The sequence below is a fragment of the Eschrichtius robustus genome, chromosome 18, assembly GCF_028021215.1.
Source record: "Eschrichtius robustus isolate mEscRob2 chromosome 18, mEscRob2.pri, whole genome shotgun sequence".
Lineage (NCBI taxonomy): Eukaryota > Metazoa > Chordata > Mammalia > Artiodactyla > Eschrichtiidae > Eschrichtius > Eschrichtius robustus.
Genome location: NC_090841.1, coordinates 79,412,086 through 79,426,725, shown reverse-complemented (window position 1 = coordinate 79,426,725; position 14,640 = coordinate 79,412,086). Strand labels below are relative to the sequence as shown.

The 14,640-nt window shown below is 45.8% G+C and overlaps 1 protein-coding gene across 1 annotated transcript in view; it reads left to right on the top strand.

The window, feature by feature from the left end:
- COL4A1 (collagen type IV alpha 1 chain) overlaps nucleotides 1-14,640 on the top strand; it is a 146,638-nt gene that overhangs the window by 98,788 nt on the left and 33,210 nt on the right. Inside the window, exons 16-24 of the mRNA XM_068526965.1 lie at nucleotides 1,088-1,132; nucleotides 1,216-1,269; nucleotides 3,209-3,250; nucleotides 4,768-4,852; nucleotides 5,198-5,233; nucleotides 7,338-7,502; nucleotides 10,646-10,741; nucleotides 12,704-12,787; nucleotides 13,336-13,406. Coding sequence (XP_068383066.1) covers nucleotides 1,088-1,132; nucleotides 1,216-1,269; nucleotides 3,209-3,250; nucleotides 4,768-4,852; nucleotides 5,198-5,233; nucleotides 7,338-7,502; nucleotides 10,646-10,741; nucleotides 12,704-12,787; nucleotides 13,336-13,406 — 678 coding nt within the window. The remainder of the gene's footprint in view (nucleotides 1-1,087; nucleotides 1,133-1,215; nucleotides 1,270-3,208; nucleotides 3,251-4,767; nucleotides 4,853-5,197; nucleotides 5,234-7,337; nucleotides 7,503-10,645; nucleotides 10,742-12,703; nucleotides 12,788-13,335; nucleotides 13,407-14,640) is intronic.

Here is a 14,640-nt window from a genome sequence, read left to right as displayed (position 1 = left end):
ATGGACTTGAGGACACGGGGAGGGGGAAGGGTAAGCTGGGACGAAGTGAGAGAGTGGCCTGGACATATATACACTATATCAAAGGTAAGATAGATAGCTAGTGGGAAGCAGCTGCCTAGCACAGGGAGATCAGCTCGGTGCTGTGACCGCCTAGAGGGGGTGGGCTAGGGAGGGTGGGAGGGAAACGCAAGAGGGAGGGGCTATGGGGATATATGTATACATATAGCTGATACACTTTTTTATACAGCAGAAGCTAACGCACCATTGTAAAGCAATTATACTCCAGTAGAGACGTTTTTAAAAGAAAGCCCTCTTATTCCTGATGTGAAATCATTTCTCCTGCATTCCTAGAATCACAGGTTCATAGGAGCATAGACTGAAAGAGATTGTAGGGGTCTTTTCTCTGCTGAAGAGCCTTTCTGAAGCCCTGGGAGCAGGAATAAGGAGGTGGTCACCATTAGAAAGACCCCCGGGACGGCTGAGGCCCTTTGTTATTCAGATGATCCCCCCGCCCCCGCCCCCGATCAGACAGTGCCCCCTGCCGGCCCCTCACTGAAAGCCACCTGTCCACCTGCTCAGAGCACCGGGCACCCTTCGCGGCCTCCTCCCAAGCCCCCTGGGAGCTCCGTCCCGAGCCCAGATGCTCAGGTGCTTCTCGTGCCCTGAGTGCAGTGACAGGAGACCCACCCACCTCCAGCAGCTGAGGCGGCTCAGTTTCTACCCTGAAACGATGCATGGAAACTTCTGTTTAAGTGAATCAGTGAAGTACCGTCTGCCAAATACTCACTTGCCGATAAGAAAACTTCTCTGGTGTAGACTCGGCTGCCAGATGTAATGATGTCTTAGAAGATTTGGAGCTAATCAACCTCCAATTTTTTAAATATTGAAAAGTCTTCTCCTATTGTTGTAACTCTTTTAGTTCATAGTTATTTAATGTATCTTCCATGATTTGTTAACTGTAGCATGGCCAACTCACCCAGAGGATTCATACAACATAGTAGCTTGTATTTGATTCAGACCCTTGGTGTTGGAGCATGTTTACTATTATTATTTATGCACTACTAATATTTAAATCTTTATTGTACAGGGAAAACCAGGAAAAGACGGTGACAAAGGAGAAAAAGGGAGTCTAGTAAGTATTTCTCTGTGATTTTGTAAAAGCAAGCTGTTGCCCTCACTTGCTGACGATTGCTGTTGCTTTCTGTTCCATTTTAGGGGTTTCCGGGGGATTCGGGGTACCCAGGACTCCCAGGCCGAGAGGGTTTAAAGGTAAATGGTGACCCTACTTTGAATTTTTGCCTTCATTTTGTTCAACCTAGAAGTTTTTTTCTAGAATAAAGGACCATGCACTCAAAGAATAAAAATTATTTATGCTCCATGTGAGGAAAAACACAACCTAGTGGTTCTGTTTGTGTGCATAAATTTTTAAAGAAAAAAAATATAAAATGTTCCACTCATTTAAGTTTTTATGTGTTTTTTGTAGTAGATTAATTTTCCCTGATTATGAAACAGAGAAAATGCAGAAACATATAGAGGAGAAAAGAACGCCTGTGTAATTTTTCTATTACCCACTCAGAAATGGTCAGAGTTAATAATTGTCCCATGTACACACACATACATGAGATTTTTCAAAAATGGTATTGCATGATATATCTTGCTTTTTCCCTTAATGACATAATGAGGATATATTTCAACATCCATAAATGTGGTTATACATCAACGCTTACGATATCCATACCTTTTACTGCATGGTATGTAGATCGTTAACACATTTTTCTCATTATAAGTATCTTTATCCACTTGTCTGATCATCTCCCATCATAAATTCCTAAAAAGTATAATTTTGGGGTTAATGTTTGACCCTTTTTTGGGGAAGCTTTGGCCATACTCAATAAAATTGCCCCCAGAATAGCACTTCCATCACCCTGGGACCCTTTCATTTGACAACTGTTTGTTATGAAACTTTAAAAAATATTTGCCAATCAAATACTCAGAGAAAACTCATTGTTGGTTTATTCTTCTCTTTTAATCATGAGACTAGGTAGTGTAAATCTCTACTAAAATGAGAAATGGATTTGAAACATTCATCTTTAACAGTAGGGAGAGGACCTCAAGGTTGGTTTATCGAAGCCAGTGACAAAGGGAGAAATCCTTTTCTAACACTGTAACTGTATGAGAAAGTCAATTCTTGTAGATTGTAAAAGGTAAATATGTTTGGAATATATTAGCTAAGATGTTTTTAAGCTCCCATAGATATTTCTAAAATCTCTTCTTTTATTCAAATTAGAAAAATCAAAACATCTAATTCCGGTTTAACACCTGAGTTTAAAGGCTTAGCTTAAAAGGAAAAAAAAAAAAAAAAGAAAAAAAAGGGGAAAAATGTGCATTTGTGAAATAATGTGCATGTATCAGGACATTTAAAAGTGTTGTTATGATACTTATATAAGAACATTAGATATAAAAGGATTGATTTCTTTGAGTTTTTCATCTAATATGGGTTAAATTAAGCCTCAAAGTGATGAGAATTTATCCATCCAATGTCTTCAAGTCATGCTGGATTTTAAGGGGAAAGAAAAAACCATAAGTATCCTTTTATTATGACTTCCAATGCAGAGTTAGACAGTCTTACACCAAAATCCTCAAATAAAATGATTTCCTTAAGAAAATACTTTTAGCCACAGTAAGCTTTCATATCATTTTATTTCATTTATTTTTTTATTGTATTGAAAAACCACTGTACGGGATCTCCCGGGCAGTCCAGTGGTTAAGACTCCTTGCTTCCACTGCAGGGGGCATGGCTTTGATCCCTGGTTGGGGAACTAAGACCCTGTATGCCGCAAGGTATGGCCAAAAAAAAAAGAAGGACAGCCACCATATACGAATTCAACTTGCAAATGATTCTGTTGAGGTTCTCTGAGAAGCATGAGCTCTTTTGTAATGTGAATAATTAGCCTTCCATTTATGTTTTGTAGAAATCTCAATTTTCGGATGTCACACATGCAAAGCAAGGGGAGATGTATGGATTTTGGTTGTAATAGTTGCAGAGCACTTTAGACTAATCACAGTGAGAGATTCTAAGGAGAGGACAATCATGTTAGTGTACAGTGGGCACAATCTATTTTTCTAGGAAAAAAAAAGTTCAACCCTGCTGTTGGCAAGGCAACCTTCATAATTAAAAAATACAAGTAAAGTTATTTTTCTTTTGTAGGGAGACAAAGGTGAAGCAGGCCCTCCTGGCCCACCTGGAACTGTGAGTAACAGTGACATTTGCTGCCTGTGAGATCGTTTGAAAAGAGGGAAAGAGAGAGACGGGCTGGCCTGTCACTTAGACCACGTGCTCCACAGTGTTCCTAGAATTACGTTTTGATGTAGGGGGTGCACAGAATTTGAACCAATCATTTATATTTTGTATCGTGTGGCGTTTGGTATTTACTCGTTATTGTATTTGGACGATTTCTGCATATCTTTGACCACTAAAATTAAAAGAGTTGCACATGGATGAGAGTATTAGCAACACATTTTGAAACTTAAAAAAATAATGGTCTGTTAAGGAAAACGCTACTCAGAGAAACAGATCATCCATGATCTGTCTTAGCAAAACACTTTTTATTTTTTGCAAATAACTTTTGACTCCTTGTGCGTATACATGTTTTTATATACTTGCAAGCCAATGTACGTAACATTTTTTCTTTTTAAAAAGGAACATTCTTCACGTTTTCAAGTTATCTTCAAATTGTCATTTTCAGAGCGCTGTGCGATAATTGTTGTAACCATTTTGCCCCAATTCTTTTTGGAAACAGTGAAATATGACCATTCTCTTGTTTGCTGCCCTCTTGCATGGGTACAGCGAGGTAGTGAATGTTTGTACGTGCCTGTGTGTGTCTGTGTGTGTTAGGTGAGGGATTTGAGTAATCCTTCCTTAGGCTGCATTTCCAGAAATAGGATTACCAGATCAAAGTATTATGGGACCTCCTTATGCTTTTAACACATCATACGTCATACGATAGATGATTCCATTTCCCATATTTCTAATCCAGCAGCTGCCTTTGAATAATCTTTTTTTACCCTAACCTCATCAGCAGACCTTAATAATACCCGTCATTTAATTGCTACAGAAGAATTACATCTTAAGGGTAATAGGCAATATTTGATATGGTCCTTGTCTTCGAATTTCAGCAACTCAGAATTGGGGTGAACTGGTTCACTCCTTTTTAATGAGGCCACAGTGGCTTCTTCTTGCCCCATATTACGAGGACCTTAAAGAAGTCCCCACTTTTGACCATTTAAAAAAGTGAAGCATAAAACCTCTTCCAATAAAAAAAAAATTTGAGTGTTCCTGTTACATATTGCCTGAGGAAATTTAAGGCAGTTTTTCAGATAATAATACTCTTTAAAGAAGACTATTCTTCTTACAGCTTGCATGGACTTTGAGAAATTCCATACCCAAACCTCAGAATTAATATGGTTCTAACTTGACTTCATTGGTAAAGCTCCTGCCAAGCAGATTATTACAAAAGGAAGCAGAGCTGCCTGGCAAAGTTCTCTGCAAGGAGGGCAATACCGGATATCCATTTTATGTTTTCAATACTCTCCCCTCCCCACTCTCTTCCCCTCCCTCTCCCCTCCCCTTCCTCTTCCACCACTATTTCTTCTTTACTTTCACATGTCTTGAAATAATAAAAAATGTGTTTATTTCTTCACCTGTGCTATAATATACAGCACAGTCCCCTGCCATGCCACGCGATGATCTTTTCTTCTGTAATTCAGGTTATCGGCACCGGGCCCTTGGGAGAGAAGGGAGAGCGGGGGTACCCAGGGGCTCCAGGGTTGAAAGGGGAGCCAGGCCCCAAAGGTAAGGTCCTTCCCTCTTTCTTTCCCTCCTTCTCCCTCCTCCCTTCTTGTCTCTCGTCCTTTCTTTTTTCCAACTTTGTCCTGCACTCATGCACATTTTGATAACACCTGAGCGCCATGCAGGACCATGTGGTGACCGAGTGCTGTTCAAGTTCATCTTCTGCAATCCCACTGGGTTTCCAAGAGCCCGTCTCCCTGCATCTCTGCAGTGTCAGGGGCGCGGCATCTCCCCAAGTTCAGAGCTCCCTGTCCCCGGGACCGTGGGTACCCACGAGCACAGAAATTCACAACATAAACCACAGGTGAACCAGGCTCAGTTTGTCCCACTCTCTCTTCCTCCGTTTAGGTTTCCCAGGAATACGAGGCCCGCCAGGCTCTCCAGGTGAGCATCCGTAAATTATTTTTTTAGAGTATTTGTACACCTTCTACGCGGTTTCTATTCTGAACGTGTTTGTCCTCTGCATTAGTTAGATACTTGCATACAATGGCTAGCAATTTTGTTACACGTTTTTCTAGCTCTGAAAAACAACGCGTGCTCCTAGGACAGCGTTTATTTTGTAAATGACAGGTTAACATGTCGTTATAAACATGTATCTCACAGGTGGGACTTCTTACATCTCTCATCAAGTTATCCTGTCTCCCGGCCTCTGATCTAACCCCCTGCCTTTCAGCCTCCTTCCGGCTGCTCCCGGGGGCACCGTCGGCCTTTCGGAAGACCTCCACCCGCACCCAGCTTCGTTGCTCTCCCTTGCCCTGTCTGGAATTGCCTCTGTGTCTCGGCTTGAGACCAGACTCAAGGCTGAAACCTCTTCTAACTAATCGAATCACCTCTCATCTTGCTTCCCGGTGGACTCCTGCGTCACTGAGCTTATACTAAGTCTGCAGCTGTTCTGTGCTGGTTTTGCATTTCTAACGGATTGCGTGATCGGAGGCTGGGAGTTGCACTTCTCTGTATGTGCAGATGCCTGTCTGTATACACTGCAGGCGTGTAATCCCAGGTCCTAGAGCAGAGGTAACAAGTGCTCGGCTTGAAACCCTCGGGTGCCCTGGAATTGACACCACACGAAGTGCTCACAGCTCTTACTGAAGGTTTTGGTTTTGTCTGTTTTTATTTTTAATTTTTATTTCTTATTCTTTTTTGTCAGTTTCTTTTTTTCCCTTCCTGACAGTTCTTAAGTCTTAAGTCCCCCCAGAACCCCTTCCTTTGTTTTTGCTGGAACAGACAACACCTGGACAACCCAGCCCCACCGTCTAAGATTCGCAGCGGCGGTGGCTCAAGGCCGCCTTCACTGCCCTGCGTGCCTCCTTTCTGCTAAAATTTTGGCATCTGCCCTTAAAATCCTCCCTTTTCTCTCTTTTCCACCCCTTTCCTCTCCTTGGTTGTAAAGCTTGCTGGACCTTCCAGCTGTTCTCGTGAACATGTTACTTCACGTCTCCTGGCAGCATTTGCAGTTCTACTTTCTAAAACCTCCTATCTGACCCCGTTAGTGTCTTAAGCCGTCGTTTTTAGAAACTGTCTTTGAAGTTGCTCTGGCCTTGTCTGCTCCCACCCGCTGCTGATTGCGGAGGCCCTCGGCCTCAGGTCCCGCCTGCCTGCCTCTCTGAGGGTCATCCTTCATCCTTCTTTTCCTTCTCCCACACCAGTTCTGGGGTAGGGATGGGGCTGGAGCCCACGCGGATGGCCTCCAGTTCTTTTACGTGCTGTGCTCGCAGGTTCAGCGACTCACAAGCTCTCACCTGGGACTCAAGTTCACATCTGGGGTTTGGGGGTCTTGTCCATCCTTCCTCGGAGCTCCTTCTGCCCTGACTCTTCCCGTGTCACCTCATCCGTCTGTTTTCACGCCCCTGCACCTGTCGGCCGGATGCTGGGACCAGAGGCCAGCTCTCTGCTCTCCAGAGCACAAAGTCACTTCGCCTGCAGCCTACTGGACCGTTGTGTCTCAAGCACTAGGTCAAAACCCTTCTCGGCTGTCAGAGGGCCCTACGATCTTGTCCCCCTCCAAACTCACAGCGGCTTAACTCGACTTCCCGTGCTCAGCTCTGATCTCCACCTGACTTCGCGCTCTTTCCGGGGCTGTCTTCCTTGTCCTGACTCTGCGCTTTAGCTGCTTCCCACGCACTTCCCACCCACTTTGCCTCCTGACCACGTCTGCTTTGTTTAAGGACACTTCTTACGCCTTTCTTTATTCTCTAAGCAGAAATGGAAAGTACTCTCTCTAACCTGTTGGGGACACTATTTGCACTGAAGGAAATTCACAGATGTTAATGTCTACACAATGAGCCCCTTTTCCTTGCAGTGACTTTGTAGGGAGCCTTTGCCCAACAGCATTTACGTGGTGAGAAGCTAATACAGTTTCTCACTTGTCCAGAGCAGTTCCCCTTTCAGCCATGGTCATTTTCCCGTGAACAGAGTGACGATAACCAGTGTGGCTGTCGGCATGGCACTTGGTGTTGTGCTGTGTCCATGAGTTCTGTTCTGGTTTCAGGCTTCCCGATACCAGGGCTGACTGGTGCCCCCGGCTTCCCCGGTGAAAGAGGAGAGAAAGGTGACCAGGGCTTGCCAGGCGTGTCCTTGCCCGGACCAGGTGGAAGGGATGGGCTACCGGGCCCCCCTGGGCCCCCCGGCCCCCCTGGGCAGCCAGGCCACACAAGTGAGTTCCCTCTGGGCCCATTTCGCGTGGTGTCCTGTCCAGGACAGATGGGGGGCAGGGCTGGGGAAGGTGTAGTGCCAGAGGCTGGGTGCCCAGCGACTTATGAATTGTTCGTATCTCACTTAGTTGTCTTTGCAGAGTTAGTCACTGCAGAAAGGAAGCGTGAACATAAACTAATGAAACTGGTTTAGAGGAATAGGGGCCAACCTAACCAGCATCTAAAGTTAGAAAGCAAACCAGTTGAGTTGTAGGGTTCTTACTGGGAAAGGAACGCATTCTGTTCATCTAGAGACACAAGCTGGTACTAAGACACACACACACAACACACACACACACACACACACACACACACACGGAGAAGGGGCTGCTTTGTCTGTAAGTGACTTCGAATCTGAACGGTAGTTTACCTGGATTTTTCTCGTCTGCCAACCATCAAAGCTGAGCACGGAACAGGAACCTCTTGATTCAGCGAAGGGGGCTCTGTGGCTCCAAAGTAATCGCAATGCAAAATAAAAGAAACTTTGAGGGGATTTAAACTAATCATTCCAGTGGGCGTAAGCTCAGACCTCCAGCGTGTGCTCAGCCGAGCGTCTGAGGCACGGGTCCTCTGTGGGTTGTGGGAAGGGGGTCTCCACGCTGTAGGTGCCGGGTGGCTCATTTGCTGGAATGCAGACCCATCTCCATGAAAGGACTTCTCACGGATGAAGTTACGTAGGGAGGCCAGATATGGAGTGGATGGGACAAGTGATTCCAGATGTGAAGCTTCACTGGGAATGGATCGGCGTGAATTTCCTCGGACCTGTTGTTCATGGGCCAGAGGGATGGATCCCCTGTGACCTTACGGGGACTTCCTCCCCTTCTGATGTGAAACGTGGAGAATGAAGATCAAATATCGAAGTCTTCGAGGCATGCAATCCAAAGTCACTTTTTCTCTACGTGTCCAAGAGAAGGCTGCAGGCGTCAGAAGGGCCTTTGGGTCCTTATTCATTCATTCCTTGGTCACTTACTCATTCAGCAAACATTGGCGTGCCTATGATACGCCAGGCGCTGCCCTAAGACCTGTGACAAAGCCCACAAAACAATCCTGTCCTCCTGGGGCATGCATTCTGAGACAGAAATCAAGTAAATAAGTATCAGTAGATTATGTGGTAGCAGGAGGTGACAAATACAGGAGGAAAGGAAGCCGGGAAGGGAAGACAGAGGTCTGGGCCGTGCGTGGGTTCTAACTTTAAAAAGAGTGATCGGCAAAGACCCTGGCGAGAGAGCCAACCGTGGGGAGATCTAGAACCTTTTTTTCATATTCGTAGTTTGCCAGTTCTGAAATGTGAACAAGTCTCACGGAAAGACTTGAACTTCTCCCTGCTGTGAATTGTGTAGGATGTGTCGGCTGATTACGTTGTGATAGGTACCCTCCAGGTTTCTGGGTTGCCCTTTCCAGTCTGTGCAAATTAGGTGATTCACACTCACAGCGTGCTGAGTGATCATTTATCAGTGAGATTTTTACACACATTTACAGCGCACGTTAAAGGGGCTGCATCTTAACGAATCGCCACCTTGGGACCCTTCGATTGCTCATTCACCAGGGAGCGTGGAGCCGCCTTCAGCCCTGTCCGCTCCTGGGCTCTGGTCCCGTGTGGCTGCAGCCCTCCCCGCCCTTGACGGCCGAGCCTCCCTGAGCAGACCGTGTAAACGTCGAACCTGAACTTGCCCTTCAGAACCCCTCAGACACATCCCTGTATTCTTGCTTTAGACTTAAAATTATTTAAAATTCATTTTGATGAGGACGGTAACTTGCCTTCCTACCAGGGCTGTGTAGGGATTCTGATGGAGAGGAAGCTGGCGGGAGGTGTGTTCTGGAAAAATAATAATTTTACGTCTGTCAGCGTTCACGCACCTGTGTTTCCAGCATCGGGGGGTCCAGCCACCTCGGCTTGCAGGGCTGGGAATGAGTTCTTCCCAGGCAAGGAATTCAGAGAAGCTTTTTGAAGCATAAAAACGACTCCACTCTGTTCAAGACCGACGGGGTCACCAAGGAGCCGGCCGGAGCCAGAGGACCCAGGGCAGAGATACGGCCACCCCAGGGTTCCTCCTCGCCTGTGCTTTATTCAGAGACGCTCCCAGGAAAACAGCCACAAGCAAACAAAAAACCCCTGGACTTCATTTCTTAACACACTTGAAACTTTTTCCTCTGAGCTCTAGACAAAGTCATCAAACAGAGAAGTTTGGGCTCTTTTTTAGGCCTTTGTGTCTGGGGAGAGCACACCCACCGTTGCCCCAGCATCCCTTGTGAAAAGCCCAAAAGGCTGGGGATGCTTCTCGCCCTCTGTCCATCCCGATGGAGCTGATGTGTGAGCTGGGGGGGAGTAGGAGCTGCAGCCGTGAATGTCTGGGCTACGGTTGTGACCGGTGCCCGCAGAGCCTCACGTTCAAGCACGCACTCTGTCACTTTCCTTCAAAGATACTGGAGAAGGAAATATAAACTCTATCACTGTGTGTATTCGAAAACAATACTTTTTTTTTTACTAGAACCCACAACAGATGGTGTGTGCGTCACTGCAGTTCATTTTCATGCTTCCTCACATCAATAATGCTCAGAATTGAATAGGAACAAACAATTAGAGTTGTCTTCCCACGGGCAGTCTGTGTCTCTAAGATAATGAGTACTTCGCTGTAAGTTTGCTCGGGAGGAAAAAAAGGCATAAAGTTGCTGAGGTCTCTGTGTTGACTTCACAGATGTAGGACATGGACAAATCATTTAAGTTTTTGAGCCTCAGTTTCTTAACCTGTGACGTAAGGGAGATGGTGTGTACCTTGCAAGATAACGTGAAATAAGGTTCAGGACAGGGCTAATGTGCTGCAATAAGCGTTAGAATTGTAAAATAGAAATTTTAGCATCGACAGCTTGTGACAGGGCAGGGATGGATGCTATGTGCGCTGGTCATGTTTTACAAGTTAACGTACTAGGATTGTTTCAAAGCAGACCACAGCTGGATTTCTAATAAACCTAAATAACCTTGCCAAAGGTTATTGCCAAATAACCTAAATAAAGTTTGGTTTTGTAATAGATTGAATCAAGAGAGGGTGAAAACACCTAGCTTCTGTTTGGTGGGAGTGATCCTCTAATTGTTAAACATCCATTGCAGACGGAATTGTGGAATGCCAGCCCGGGCCGCCAGGTGACCAGGGTCCTCCCGGAAGTCCGGGGCAGCCGGGGTTGACAGGCGAAGTTGGAGAAAAAGGTAAGAGATTTAATTTTTTAAAAAAATGTTGATTGTGCTTGGGCGTGTGATACATTTCTACATACTTACTGGCTTTGGGTGGACATGGGTATCTTCTTCCATTATTTGAAGCTCTCCTCAAAGTCCATGCCTAAGACGTGTCTCCTGACAGCTCTGCTGAGATTGTTGGGCGTTGAAGAGGCAGTTATCACCTGGGAGACAACGGGGAGACGGGCCCTGAAGTCAGATTCCCTGTTCTTTACCCTCTGTGAGGTCAGCAGATTAAATTCTCAGATTGATACCTTCCTGCGATCCTTCGGTTCAGAGTCAGAGATTGCATTCTCCGAGAATGCACGTCTTTCCTTGAAGCCGGATCACAAGTGTGTATACAGAATGCTCACCACCCCTCAATCCGGGTTTCTGTAATCAGCGTGAGCAGATCTGCGCTGATGAATCAGCCACCTCCACCCTTGGCTCTGAGTTTTATCTTAAACTTTTCAAGTGTCGTCTGCAGTGCCAACGCGGGACTCATCATAATCCTTCACAATCTTGAGAACGATGGATTATCACTGCACAAACAGTCCCGTCTTAGAGTGGAGTAAACAAAGGATGTTCCAGTGTTTATTCAGTATATGTCTCTTAATACCCAGAGAGTAGAACAAAGAGAGGGCGGCCCCCCAAAACTGATCCCTGTGGGTTCCTTTTCTGGCTTTGGATCGCAATGAGTTTTTGCTCTTCAAAAGTCTGAAGCTCAAATGCATGGAAAATGTCTTAGAATTTTGACAGCCGTGTAAGTTGCAGAACCTTAGATGAAAGCGATCTTAGAATTCAAGCGGGGAGGATTGTGCCACCAGCTGGCGTGTCATTCGTTTTTCATGAATCTCCCTAGTGACCAGTTGCTTAGCACTTTCTGAGGTGGGCTGTTCCATTTTGTGACGGAGCCAATGGTCGGAAGGTTCTTTGTACTGAGACGTGTGTTCATCCGTCCCCCGGCTCCTAAGAGGAGCCTCTTTCTTCCTGTGCCTTCACGCCCCTGCGGTGGAGCCGTCAGCCTGCCCAGACTGCAGTGCGAGGTCTCCCCGCCGTCCACTTCCAGCCTCAGGACAGACACCCACGGATCCCATAGCACCTGCGGCTTGGCTGGGTTACTAGGCAACTAACAGTGCATCCCTCCCACTGATGCGCTCCTGTTCTGCCCTTGAGCCTGACACTGGGGCCTGGTGTGGGGTGTGCCTGGGGCTGGGGTGCCGGTCAGGGTGAGGGGACGAGGGGCACACAGCCCAGCCTCTGTGACTCCTGAGTGACAGCTTCTCCACGTGTGCTCTGCTCTCTGTTGGCCTTATCTGTGCCTAGAAACCTGACATTTAAGGTTCAGGACACACGCACATCTAAGACACTCGAAGGCCTTTTAGCTTAGTTTGAAAATCAAGATGTAAGAGGTTAGAGTTTCCAAAGAAAGGCATTTCCTCCCATTTTCATGTGCTGGGGTCCCTCTCCTCTTGGGTCCTCCATGTCAGGTCAGGTCTTTGCCCTGGATTTTGTGCCTTCTTACTCCCATCTGTCATTTGTCAGCCTGGAACATAGGTTTAAAGTCCAGGAGTTATATGTGCAGTTGGCTAAAAAGTACAAAATCAAAGAGAAAGATGATGGGAAGTTTTAGAATTAGAGACAAAATGATAGAGTCGAGTCATCTCAGGCTGATGGGAAAACGGAGTTCTGGATCACTTTTTAGTGAGGCAGGGCCTGTGCCTTGGCAGGGCAGAAGGATGGGATTCCTTAGAAGGGCACCCGTGGTTACCTGTGATGTGTGCAGAGGGCGGAGGGTGGGCCCCGTGTCAGGGACACACGGCCACTGGCAGATGGACACATCTGGAGCAGTTGTTGGGTAAACGGTGGCCTCCTCTTCCCTCTCCTGTGCTGTCCCTATGCTTCAGGGGATTCTGCTCACCTGTTCTATATAATACCCCGTGTCTCCTTTTTTAGGTCAAAAAGGAGATAGTTGCCTCATCTGTGACTCAACAGGACTTCGAGGGCCCCCAGGGCCACAGGGACCCCCCGGAGAAATAGGTAAGGCCCCAAATGTGAAAGGGACCAGGTCAGAATTTGCTTCGATGGGTTGGAACCTTCACAGTGAAGCATATCTTACTCCCTGACCTGATTTTCTCCATCAACACTAAAGCACGAGATGAGAATGTGAAGCCACAGTTCTAGGATTTGTCCGTTTTGTTGAAAATTATCAAGATGACTTACAAATTCAGCGTCAGAAAGATTTCCTAGTCAAAGGATAGCAGCATATGGTTCACACAGCTCTGCAAATTTCCTTATCTCAGAGGAGGTTACCTGCCTGCTTTGGTTTAAGTGGCCCCTGGGCTTGCGGGCGGGGGTTTGTAGCCATTCCGCATCAGTGTTACTCGTGTGCATTTGGGGGTCCCTCTTCCCCCTTCTGAGCCCATCTTGGGCATTTTTGTTATTACTGTCTCGAGATGCTTCAAACATCATCCACTTAGTATGAAGATCTTTGCACTTTTGAATCGTGAAAAGGTAAAAATGTTTTCAGCTCTTTGAAAGTGTCTCATCAACAATGTGCTGAATCTTTCCTCTGTCTCTTGCGAAAGGTTTCCCAGGACAGCCAGGGGCCAAGGGCGACAGAGGTTTACCCGGCAGGGATGGTCTTGAAGGATTGCCTGTAAGTAAACCTGTCTGAGTTCCTAGACATATTAGAAGTTGCCACCGAGCAAACCAGCAAAGGCACGTATCGTTGCATTTGCACGTGGACTCCTGCTTTATTTGGGAGCTGGTAAAGGATCACTTTGTCGAGCAGTTAGAATTACTCCCCGTGTCTCTCCTGACTGATTGACCTGAGGATGAGTAGGACCACTGCATCCAGAACCTGCACCCCAACTTGCCTTTCTTCTCACCTGGTCAGAATTCAGTTGCCGCTTACCTGTTTCCAGGCATGACCGAGCGCTGGTGGTCACTTTCCCGCAGGGTCTCTGGTGCCACCAAGAGTCACCTCTTAACAGCCACACTGTTGAGTTGTCTTTTTACACCATCATCCAGTCTCACACCAGATAATCTAAAGCTTGTCAGTGAATAAGTTCAGCGCTGACGGTGTCTATGGCAGTGAAGGAGCACTGGCTGATTTTCCTCTAGGAATTTGAATGATTCCTTTCTTCTTCTTACAGGTACAGAATTTGAAAACTCCTATCACCAACACCTATTGCAAAGACACTTTTTCAAATCTATAGATGAAATATCTCGATCACAAGGACATGAAACCTTTCAGTTAGACAGAACACCATTTTCTTAACCTTTCTACGTTGTTTTAAAAGAAGCCATTGAATAGCAGATTATAGTAATAATCTTAAATATTGAAGGACGTTATTTTTTTGTGCATGTAATCAGCTCTATTTCTAAAGCTTTTAAGGCTTTGGGCTTTGTTCTAGTATTTTCTTTGTGCTTCTCAGTTCTGTTAAGCATTAACCAGTTTCTACAATTTCTTTCATTCCTTTTTTTCTTTTTCCTTTTCTTTTGTCGTAAATGGAAAGAAAGTCAAATCTTTAGCATTATTCTTTTTTGGTTGTAGGTCTTTAACATTTGTAATTTAAGAAGATATTTCTGGAAGGTTCTGTAAAAGCAGGTCGGGGCAAAAGTGAGTTGAAATAGGAATGAAACAGCTGGAATCCAGCAATAGTTTTCTCCTTTTGAAGTTAAGTCATGGGCTTCTGCTTTCCAGAACTTCCCCGGTGCCTGGGGAGCTAAGTTAGAAGTCGCACTTGTTTAACATATTTCTAAATAAGTTGGAAGTTCACAAAGCTGGGAACGCTGACTGTGGTGGTGATCAAAGTGGGAACAACTTTGAAGGCAACAGACATAGTCTGGGCACGGTCTTTATCTACTCGGCCTTCCTGGAATACTTC